The following is a 12,258-nucleotide window of genomic DNA, read 5'->3' as shown; positions in this document are numbered from 1 at the left end:
ATTATAATTACCGTTTGCTTATGGTTGGTGTCAAACCGACATGCTTTCGATGTTGATTCAATTTAGAGAAGGTCTGATAGAATCAATGTAACAAAATTCTGATTTGCAAGCTGAAAGCAAGAAATGATAAAAATAAGATTTGCACTGGAAGAACGAACTGTCAATGTCTCCACTCGTCAATGCAGCAATTATCTGGTCTCCGACACTGCAAGGCAAGCACTCTGCCGGATATAATGTAGTCAAGCAATTATAAAACACTATAGCATCAGAACCTCAAACTCTTGTCATGGATAAAAATAATGCACATTTTTCTAAAACATAAATCAGACTGCAACACACAAATGTTGCTTTGCCACAAACACAGAAAATCTATCGTTCTAAATGAGACGGTCCAACTAAATAGGAACAAGAGTAAACTCCGCAAATAAAACGTGAAAGCGTGGGCTACCAAGTAAAACTGCAATAAATTATACAAATATACATGCTTGCACAACAGGTGAGCCGAAGTCGGCCGAATTAAATATTGCTTGCAACTTCACGCAATAGTTAAAAGATCACGATGCTGAATAAAATACGATTTCAAAACAATATGTAAAAACGCAACCCATGTAAATGTGTATGTAATTTACTGCTTTCTTGATAAAATGCTTCTCAGCAAACAGGCAGATGTGCAAGATGTGTTGGCGATTGCATAATTTCCAATGGCACTGTCAAGCAACGCAGCCGGACGTTATAATTCATCCTGAAACAAAACAGGTCAGAACGAGGTGACAGGAATAGTGGCGTTTATCTATCGCATGTCTACAGCCACTAGTCAGGGTATGCAAATTGTGAACACAAAATAATGATGCCCAAGCTGTATCACAAAACTGAAAGCCAGTGGTAGGAAGATCAAGCGGCGGTAATTTGACTCTCAGAGTGAACGCTTGAGCAACGTACTGTATTTAAAACAGCTCATTTAGCGGCTGGAATAAATCCACTCCGCAATTTCGGTGACCTTCCTTGCGTCAGTGGTTGAAGCCTCTAATAGTAGTTATAAGAAACTGCCAGAATTAGCTTCCAAAGAAGCCTTCTCAGTCCGAGGACAAACATTTCCACAATTCTTCATAGTTACAGTAGCCTATATAGTTTGTATGGTTATTTGGTTAATGGTTTTGTATCTATAATAAATAATATCAAACTTTGAATACACAGTAAGCTAATGTTGCCACTACTGCTGGTGCTGATACCTTTAGTTTTTCTTTACTTTGTTGGGAACCACCTGTTTTGTCGTCGTATTGCTACAAAAAATCTTCAATTGTGTCTGCTATCTCATCGGGGTACTAAAAAAGTTATGTAGCAAGTTCAACTCAAGAAAATTAAAGTTTCATATTTCATACCACTTCTTCTCTCGTTTGACTTGTAGTAGCTTAGATTGGCAATGCCTCCTCGTGCAGCCAAGATACGGTAGTTGGGTCCAGTTGTCGAATACCAGTGATTCCACTTGGGGGTCGTAAGATGGAACATTCGTGGAGTATGTGTTGCATTGTTTGTTCTACCGCTCCGCAGACACATATCGGCGAATTATGCAACCCTCACCTAAACAGATTAGCTCCAGTACAGCCAACGTCACATCTGATCCTGTTCAATGTGACCCATGCCTTTCTTGAGAGGTCTGCTCCAGGAGGGATGGAGAGACGAGAGTGCTGGCATAACTGAAAACTGGGGAGGGATATGTGGCAGCTCGTTCCATTCTTGGGCCCATGTTTCCATGCAGCTGAAGTTCTTATCCACAAGTTGTGTAGCATATCGATGGAATGGGCGCCTTGATGATAGGCGTTGAGGTCTGACTGGTCCATTTGTTTGGGAGTGACTGTGGAGAAGGTGTTGAGGATCGAGTCTCGCATGTAGAGCCAGTTTGTGAGAGGCTTCTTCCCTACGGACATGAGCAGGAGCAATGCCAGCCAAAGTTGGCAGGCATTGCTCCTGCTCATGTCCGTAGGGAAGTTCCTACCACTGTCAATCACGTGATGTAGAGAGTTGAAATTTCTCTAAGTGTTTCCGCAGTGGCTGGAGATCCGTCTCACCTGAGCATCCACCAATCGCTTGTCAGGCCTTCTTTCCCCTTGTTTCAGTGGGGGGTAAAAGAAAACCATCGGGTAGGCATTGACGCCGGCGCGGTTGCAGATGGACGGGAGCGCCTGGCAATTTACCTTCCCGAATTTCACTTTGCCTAAGAACTTCTGCAATAACACAGTAAAGTTTATCAGTTTTGAAAATTGATGTTTCAACATCATTTTAACGTACCCAAATGGACTAAAAAGCAACTTTGAATGCTGACATTTTAAACATTGCAGACCAGCTGAGAGATAACCGTGCAGTGCATGTTAACTTGGTCATAGATTTGTTATTTGAACGGTAAAATAAGCGTAGGCTAATAGTAACATAACAATACACAAAAGAATAAAACAATACGGCACAATAAACTTACAAATGAAGTCAGGGTGAATGTGGGGGCAAACGCAAGGCAGTGACCGCACCATGGAGCGTAGAAGTCCAGAAGCCACGCACTCGAATCAACGGAAAGGCCGTTTTCAAAATCGTCTTTCTCCATATCGACCACATCATTAGGAGAATGCCTGTATGGAAAAGTTGGTTTGATGTAAAAATTTTACTCTGGTGCAGTTTACGTAATTTGAAACGTAGTGTACTTTATAGTTCATTGTTCATGATTTAGGCCAGGGGTCACCAACCTTTTTTGCATGCGGGCCACTTTGGCACTAAGGAGAGCTGTGGTGGGCCGCACTAATAAAATGTTAGGTAGGTTGACTCTTATGCTAGAAAAGAACGCATTTCGTACCCAGTATCCAGCGTTACATGTTGTTCATATTTATGTTAGAATACCGTAGCAACAAAATTAATCGAACAACGCTATTGCCAGGCCAAGCTCCTTTTACAACACTTTTGACTTTTTTAACAATGCCTGATAAATAGAGGCCACTTGTTTTGTGCACTTATAGCGAGGCGAGCGGTTTCATCAGAATATTCATCGCCAAGCAAGAGTGGTGTTGTTACTTCGCTTCGCAAAAGATATCTTGCAATTAACAGTTTCAGTAAACAAGGAAATGTTTGACACATCGCAATACAGGCAACAATAGTGACCTGCAAACATATCAGCGAAAAATAGGCTCCAATAACAGGGAAAAAGAAACCAGGTACCATCTTCTCTTCTCTCGTGTTGTCGCTATATGTCAGGGCATCCGTTGGTTAACCACTGCCTGGTGTCGTCATCGATGGAAACTAGGCCTTCTATACCATGAGGAGGTCTGTATAGCCGGCAATCCTTGATAATGTGTGCTGCCGGTTGCATTTCACCACACTCACAAGCAGCACTCTCTGCCGACGAAAGCAAGTACCTCCACGTGACCGCCCCCGCAAGTACCGACTTTTGGAAACTAAACTTGCTACAACTGTCGCTATAAAGTTATGCGGAAGAACAATCATCAGAATGGCACTCCCAGACCAAGCACAGCGCCCTTGTCAGGGCGAACAGCACCAGCTGTTGTACGTCAAGGAGTGACCATTCTGCAACTAAATGTTGAAGGCACCACCAACGCTAAACTAGACATCATCACACCAGGTACCATGAAACAAACGCTTGTGGAAATCACCGAAAAATCGTAATTTATGAACAGTCTTCCCTCTAAAAAAGCAATGAGTTGGTTTTTCATCCTTTTTATGAGAATCTATAAAACCGTCTTTCTTTTATTATAGACAACTGTCACTTGCGGTGCTCATCAGCGTGGCAAGAATTTGTTGATTAACAACATTTTGCAGTACTTGCTTCGGCAGTAGGGGAAGGGAAGGTAATTTGATACACTTTTAACATTTTTGCCTGTTAACTGAAAATTAGGTGACACAAACTATCGATTTTAAGCTGAAATGAAAGTCTGATCCCTTACACATTTTTTAAAAACATTTTCATTTTTATATTTTTGTTACTTTTTTTTAAATTGAAATTTTAAAAACGTCACTAAAATGTATCAATTTACCTTCCACGGAAGGTAAATTGATACACCCGGAAGGTAATTTGATACAGTAAAACTAATAAAGAAATCCCCTTTGACAGCAAAGCAATCAATGAAAATTTTATATGTGGTTGGCGTGCTTGGATGTAAAGATGACTGTTGAGGCCTATGTGTGCGGCGAAGCTTCTTCACCGGGATGGACATGGGAAGGATCATTGGCTAGAGTTCTTATTTAAGGGGGGTGCTTTGCGCTTTTCTCATTTTTTGACAACTGATAGCGAGTAGGCCTACGAAAGCCTATATAATAGTTGTTTCCCAAAGTAGCATGTCTTGTTAATAAAGAATAACTTATTTAAATCAACTAGATCAATGACAACATCTATTATAGTCACAAAAACGAATTTAATATACTGTATCAATTTACCTTCTCCACATGTATCAATTTACCTTTTTCATAACAAGTTATAAAATTCTGATTTTTGTATGCTTGGATGCACATTGCAGAAAAAACGTCACATGCCCTTGAAGCCTTATCAATGAACTGTCAAATGAGTTTGGTTTCATCTTTCAGGAACTTTTCTTTAATTTTCCAAACGAAAATAATCATGAGTTAAAAATTTTACGAAAATACTCAAAAAACACACTTTTACAATTTTATGCCATAAAAACACTAGTTAGCTGCATGGTGCAATTTTTGTAGGCATTATTTTCACAGATCTTCCACCTAATGACAATATTTTTGACTAATATTATTTGTACATTTCTGTAGGGGGGGTGTATCAAATTACCTTCCGTATCAAATTACCTTCCCTTCCCCTACATATACTATAATTGGAACGATACAGATTAGCATGGCTCCTGCGCAAGGATGACACGCAAAATCGTGAAGCGTTCCATATTTCTAAAAAAAAAACGTTTTGCAGTAGGCCTACTAAGCTAAATATTTTCATACTACAATCAGAAAAAGTCTCTAAATTTATATGTAATGTATTGCCAATTTATTATAAATTGAGTTGGCACACCGACCCATTTTTCCAACAAAAACTTGCATAAAGAGAACACTGCTCGTGAAACACAATAGGCCTAACGGTGAAACTCGCACTAGTGTTTACATGTCATTTGCAAACTTAAAATAAGCAACCCTATGCTCACAGACAATTTCAAAATTCGAAAACAGACGTTTTAATCAACCACTGGGACAGTGTGGCTGGACATCGCATTGGAATAACTTTAAGCAACCCCCACCTAGAACTATAATCTGATTGGTCGATCGGTGGAATCGTATGCAATGCGAAAATATGCTTCCAGGAAAGTAATTTTTGCCTTCGTGCTCTTTAACTCCCTCAAGAAAAGTATTTTTGGTTATACTTGTACGCTGATACCTTCCGCGGGCCGCAGCGATGCAGCGTGGCGGGCCGCCATTTGGTGACCCCTGATTTAGGCTATACAATGTAGGCTAGCCTAATATACGCAGAGTATTTATTATACTTGCTTGTTTTGTAATTTTATTAACCCAATACAGTAGCTACTCACTAGCTAGCCTACTGTTCCAGACAATTTTTCACCAAATCGAACGTCATATAAAAACCGTTCAGCTCTACTGAATATTACGTCATGGAAGTTGCTAGAAAATGTGCCAAAATTGCACATCGTTCATAAGACTTGTGTCAAACCTGTTTCAGTTTGAAACCTGTTTAAACAGGAAACATAGGATTACCAGCTTTGAACACCTGTTTTGAATTGCGTGACAATGTCTTTATATTGCGTCACACTAACTGCTGACGTGCCTTTGAGTTATCACAAATTTTTCTGATTCATTCGTGAAATGGTTGCTTGAAAGTTGGCCGCACATTTAACTGTTGGCTTAGTGCTTGCTAGCTAGACAAATTCTCCGTCTTTTATCCAATTAATCTGTTTTGTAGTGACAGTTTTTAGAGGTGTACGGCGTTGCACCCCCTCGTTTTCGGTAGCCGCGGGCTAATTTTACAGAAATACAATTTGAATAGACGTTTCAAAGGCGTGTTTCTTGTTCGGTCATTGCATGCAGACGAACGGATTTGGGAATCTTATGTTACAATTTTCCCACGAAGAGATTATGGTTTACCGCTGTGACCATAAAAAATAAAAGACGTTTTTGTTAGCTGGTAGGCCAAGAAGCACTTGAAGGCATAAAAAATAAAAGACGATTCTCTGTCTAGTGTTTGGCACAGAAGCACTTAGAAGCATAAAAAATAAAAGACGAGTTTGTTGTCAGCTAGTGCAGAAGAACTACTTAGAAGTACAAGAAATAATAAAAGAAGATTTGTTGGTTGGTAGTCTACACTCTTACAGAAGCAAAGAAAAGTAAAGACATTTCTTCTCAGTTTGGTACTGAAGAAAAATAATTTTGACAATCATTGGCAAGAAAGAAGATTAAAGACAATCCATCTGTGCTTGAAGATTCAAGTGAACGAATCCAAGCAAGTTTTGTGGAACTTTAGGACTTCATATAGCCTACCCGTACAACTACGGTATTATGCATTTAAATTCTTTTTTGTATTTTTTACGGTCTTTGCAGTTAAGTTTTTTATAACTTAATTTTGTGTGTTTGTGTAACTTAATTTTTTTTAATTGTTAAATTTAGCCCCAACATTTAATATGTCTACACTCGGTAGTGACAGGGACTCGACCGCCGTCGACTCGACTGAGTTTAAGCCTGATGATGTTCTTTGCGGTCGAACAGGCCATTCTGGGGAGGGACCCAGTAACGATGAGGCTAAGTCAGTTCGAGAGGCCCGGCATCTTAGAAGGGATATTTTGACTCAAATTGGGGAACTTTTTGTAGCCCTATAGGTTCTTTGAGTGATAAGCAGAAACTGTTAATTTTTAGATCTAAGTTCTCTACTTTGGAAGAGGATTTACGGCATTTCCATGCTCTTTTGACTAAAATTTTTAACTCTGCAATCTTGGCAGAACTTCATGATAGGGTAGACCCCGAATTTAACTCGTTAAAAAATAACTTTGAACAAAAAGTAAGTGAGTTCTCAGATATGTTGGATGCTGACATAGGCTACATCCTGAGGATAGCGCCTCAAATGTAAGCACTAGGATGTCTACGAGTTCGTCTCGGGTAGTGGCACAAATTAACCTACAGCTAAGACGAGAGGAGCTCCAGATACAAGCTGAGGCCGAAGCAAGAGCTGCTGAGGCCATCGCGAGAGCTGAGGCCATAAGAGCTGAGGCTGCCGCGAGAGCCGAAGCGAGAGCTGCTGAGTTCGCACTCAAAGACGCTCAGTTGAGGGCTGAACAACGTAAAGAGGTAGTTTTAGCTGAATATCGTTCAGAGTTGGGCTCCTGGCGTAGTTCTAAGAAGGGCTCTTCTAGGCATTCCAGAAGTGAACATCAATCGCGGTTGAATTTACATAACCTTTTCCAGACACCTGTTCAATCTGTAAGTGGACCTGTACAATCCACATCTTTTCAAGCTGTTTCAGGAGGTCTCGGGGCCGCGGCTAAGGGTCTTCCGAAGGCTGTAGAGCCAAGGTCTGCAAATTACAACCGAACTCCTCCCCCAGAGCGTACAGGTCACGGGGCCGCCATTATTAGTAATGCTTTGCCCCCTTCACAGTTTTCTGCGCCGCTAGTTTTTGATCGCCCAGCTACACGTAATTTGGGTGGTTGTGAGAGGCGTATCGCGTCTCCTGATTTTAACGTGTGTGAGGATCGTGATCGGGCTGTGCATGTGACTGAGCCCACTCAGCCCCTTAAGGGATATAGCTTGTCTTCTCCCGCTAAATCGAGTTCTCAACAGCAGGATTGCTTTTTTGAATACCAAAATAGTAGGACGTTCTTCGATAAGGCGGCCTTGATTGGTTACGATGGTAATAATATGCCATTTATCTTCTTTAAAAATCGTGTTACGGCCTTAATGGCAGCTTCGCCCTTCAAAGGAACTCGTTTGACTTTGTTACAAGCAGCTTGTGTTAGAACAGCTGCGCAAACGATTGCTAATTTGGTTTCTGACACTCCTGGCTTGTCAGAGGAAGACAGGATAGAAATGTCGTTAGCTCGCTTGTCCCAGCGTTTTGGAGGTCTTTTCGCAAAACCAGAAATTAGAAAGTATCGCTATGGTAGCAAATTGACTTCTATCTCTTCCAGTGATTTGAAAGAGTTTAAAGATGAATTGTCGCAGTGTTTGCTTTACGCGCAAGCTTATGGTCAGCGTGACAAATTGGAAGGACGTTTTGTTTTGGATTTGGCTAAGCGACTCCCGTTTGACGCTAAGCAGCGTTATCTTGACTTTTTAGGTGATCAGTATGGTGGCACTGATGAGCCTACTTTTCAGAGTTTGTTTGAATTTGTAGTACGGGAGGAAACGCGTAAGTCGACCGATTTTAGCATTATGCTAATGGGCGATTCTGGTGAGTCGCAGCATTTTAAAAAGTTTGGCAAAGGAAAATTGCCTTCATGTCCGGTTAGGCAGACGTCCGTAAAACCCCATGATGATGTGATGTCAGGGAGTTCGCAGTACTCGACTGTTGTTGGCGCACCGCGCGGTGGTGAGGCTAGACGTAAGAACCTACCGGCATGCATTTATTGTTCGTCACGTGGTCAAGTTGAATATCATTTTTTGTCTAATTGTAAAGAATTTTTGCGCTTGACACCTAAAGATCGGAGAGATGTTATTGTGAAAGCTGGCAAATGCTCGAATTGTTTGCGCCAGCATATGGTTAGGGACTGTAATAACTGTCGTCAGTGTGGACCTAACAACGATAGGAAACACTATTTTCTTCTGCATGATTTTTATGTGACGTCACGTGATTCTCTGGATTCGATCAGCAAAGATGATGCTGGTGCTAGAGTTCCTGTGCGTAATGTTAAGATTGGAAATGTTAAAGCAGCCTTTAACCGCGTTACTGCTGCTCGTGTTTTGAATCCAATGACTGGCAAATCGAAGTTGGTGTATTGTCAGCATGATCCTGGTTCGCAGTTGACTTTTGTTTCGAGTGATTTGGTCTGCGAACTTGGCGTTAAACCTTATGACAAAGCGTCGTTTAAAATGGATACCCTGGCTGGTCAGAAAGCTACTTGTGCTGACCTTGTCAAACTCAACATCCAGTCGTTAGAGACAGATGAACTGTTTTGTGATATAACTTCGGTGGTTAACCCAGCTTGGACTGACGATGTTAAAACTTTACCACATAAGCAGGATTTAAGTGGTTTTCGTCATTTTCATGACGTGAATATGTTTCATTTGAATGATTGTAGTACTGTAGATGTACGTTAGTAGTACTGTAGTACTGTACCTGTACGTTACGTGAACGTTCAAGCATGGGACTCACCTTTACCTTTACTGTAGATGTACTGATTGGCAACGACAACGCTTATTTGATGTGGGCCAAAGAGGAGCGTGTTGGTGAAAATCGTAATATTGGAAACGTGCCTTTAAACTTTTAATTTATTTGAGAACTTGCCCTTTAAGTTTGTAGGCTACCTTGTGTTTCACATTTTGCCTTACGCGTTTTCCATGACCTCTTGATTGGCCGCTGTTAAGTACGCTTTCCTGACAGCGATGCGGCAGATTCTCCAACTCGAGTTCAACTAGTTGTCAAAGTCAAGCGTTAGTGCCGCAGCTATGTGGGCGTGTACATTGCCAATTTATGTTTGAGATTCAAATAAAGTTATCTGTTCGTCTTTGGGAGTTCGTCCGAAATAGTCAAACGTAAAGGCTAGCGCGAAACATTATATGGTGTCAGATGGATTCGACGCACGCAACAAGGACAGAAATGAACTTCCAAAAAGGAAACGTTGCAGACAATTTTAAAAAATGGAGGCAGATGATCGAGTTGACGTTTAGTGGGCCTCTATCTGCGAAGTCAAATGTCGAAAAATGCAGCTACTTGCTACTGTACATTGGACAGGAGGGCCGTGACATATATAACACATGGACACTGACAGAAGACGAAAAGAAAAATCCCAAATCAATTCTGGACAAATTCGAGCAGTTCTGCGAGCCTGGAAAGAACATTACCGTTGAACGTCACAAGTTATTCACTCGAAGTCAAGGACTGGATGAACCATTCGATTCGTTTGTTACCGATCTCCGTTTGATGGCAGGTCGTTGTGAGCTTGGCAATCTACGTGATAGCCTGATACGTGATAATGTAGTGAGAGGCGTACGGTCTGACGATGTACGCAAAAGATTGTTACAAGAACTGAATCCAACGCTGGAACGTTGCATCGAAATTGTGCAAGGCGAGGAGATTTCCCAACAACAAATCACTCACGTGTTCCCTGAATCCTCACACGTCAATTACGCGAAGTTCTCCAGCCATCGTCGTCACTTCAAGTTAGAAGATCGAAGACAACAAAGAAGTGGACCGAACTGTTCCAAATGCGGTTATAAGCATGGGAGGAAATGTCCAGCAGAAGGAAAAAAATGCCACAACTGTAGACGGCCGAACCACTTTTCTTTCGTTTGTAGAAATCGACCAATTCATCAGCTAACGATCGAAGACAACAATGGTGAGTCATCATATTTTATTGGCTGCATAGACAAAAATGACTCCAACCCTGATGAAATGTTTGTAAATATCTTAATGGCTGACTACAATTTCAATGTGAAGTTTAAATTGGACTCTGGAGCTCAAGTTAACGTAATTCCAAAAAACGTGTATGAAAAGTTTTCTCACTTACGTGAACTATCTCCTACCAACGCTACGCTAACTGCTTATGGAGGAACCATCATTCACCCACTTGGAAAAATATCCTTAAATTGCAAGTATAGAGACATCGTTCAAAACCACACATTTTACGTTGTAGATAGTCATTCACCGCCACTTTTTTGTCTAAAATCAAGTACTTCAATGGGTCTGATGAAAATTGTTTTACAAGTTGAACATCGCATGCCGAAAGTCGCTGATAGATATCAGGATTTGCTTAGAGAATACAACGATGTATTTGATGGCATTGGTTGTTTTCCTGAACCTTATAAAATCGTAATTGAGGAAAATGCCACTCCCGTTAGAATTCCACCTCGACAAATACCAATTGCCCTACAAGACAAAGTTAAAGCTGAATTAGATTCATTAGTTTCTCAAAAAATTGTTGAACCTGTGAACGAACACTCTGATTGGGTAAATTCTATTGCCATTACATGTAAAAAGAATGGTAAGTTGCGTTTATGTTTGGACCCGAGACCGTTAAACAAAGTTGTAAAGCGTCAGCACCACCAGTTACCTACGTTTGAAGACGTTGCTTGTAACATTTCTGGAGCTAAATATTTTTCAATTTTGGATGCCAGATCAGGCTACTGGCAAACACCTTTAGACGAAGAAAGTTCTAAACTTACAACATTTTCAACAAGCTTTGGAAATTACCGATTTTTACGATTACCGTTTGGTTTAAAGGTTTCACAAGATGTGTTTCAGAAGCGTATGGAAGAATTCCTGCAAGGAATTCCGAAGCAAGGCGTTATTATTGACGACATTTTGCTGTGGGCTGATACCGAAAAAGAAGCAGTCGAGAACTTGAAAACAACACTTGATCGATGCAGAAAAGTAGGTATAAAGCTAAACCTGGATAAATGCAAATTTGGTTTGTCCGAAGTATCTTACTATGGACATATTGGGGAGGAAGACAAGCACCTTCACGTGGTCCCCCCCGTCAGTAACATACGAAATTATACAAAATACGTATGCGAAACGAAGCTTGTCAAACAAGAGCTAATGAGACTGTTCAGCGCAGGGTGGGTAGGGAAATGCCCTTTTCAAGGCACGGCAGTGCTCGCACTGTCGAAAAGTACCGACGACCCACCGTACTGCAGCTGAACACCGAGGGCATCACGGCCAGCAAGCTCAACATCATCGAGCACCTGGCCACCAAGCATCAAGCCCTCATCATCCTCCTCCAGGAGACTCACTGTACATCTGTGGATAAGTTGGTAATAACCAACTTCACACTCGCAGGCGCAACATGCAGCAGGAAACACGGCCTCGCCACGTTTGTCCATGACCGGCTGAGCTGGTCCTTGGTTGACCAATCCCAAGCTCAATCGGAGATCGAGTGGCTTTGTGTAGATGTAGCAGGCTACAACATCGTCAATGTCTACAAGCCCCCACCTTCGCGGATAACATCAACAGCCATCCCAGTGTTCCCCCACCCCAGCCTCTACGCTGGCGATTTTAACTGCCACCACACTGACTGGGGCTACAACTCCATCAACAACGACGGAGAAAGTCTGGCCGCTTGGGCAACCAACAATAACCTCGCC

At 41.5% G+C, this 12,258-nt stretch overlaps 1 protein-coding gene and 1 non-coding gene across 2 annotated transcripts in view; one reads left to right on the top strand and one right to left on the bottom strand.

Moving 5' to 3' along the window:
* Window positions 1-12,258, bottom strand: part of LOC145774117 (endoplasmic reticulum disulfide reductase DNAJC10-like) — a 69,997-nt gene that overhangs the window by 50,077 nt on the left and 7,662 nt on the right. Inside the window, exons 2-4 of the mRNA XM_082585270.1 lie at window positions 2,471-2,618; window positions 2,067-2,222; window positions 1,230-1,322 (exon numbers count right to left, since the gene is read on the bottom strand). Of these exons, the coding sequence (XP_082441396.1) occupies window positions 1,281-1,322; window positions 2,067-2,222; window positions 2,471-2,618 (346 nt within the window). The 3' untranslated portion in view covers window positions 1,230-1,280. The remainder of the gene's footprint in view (window positions 1-1,229; window positions 1,323-2,066; window positions 2,223-2,470; window positions 2,619-12,258) is intronic.
* Window positions 4,809-4,910, top strand: LOC145774956 (U6 spliceosomal RNA). Its single transcript, XR_014290123.1, has one exon. It is a non-coding gene; the product is annotated as a U6 spliceosomal RNA (small nuclear RNA).

This window comes from Aplidium turbinatum, chromosome 7 (assembly GCF_918807975.1).
Source record: "Aplidium turbinatum chromosome 7, kaAplTurb1.1, whole genome shotgun sequence".
Lineage (NCBI taxonomy): Eukaryota > Metazoa > Chordata > Ascidiacea > Aplousobranchia > Polyclinidae > Aplidium > Aplidium turbinatum.
Note: the sequence above shows the minus strand (reverse complement) of the source record. Positions and strands in the feature narration are given on the sequence as shown.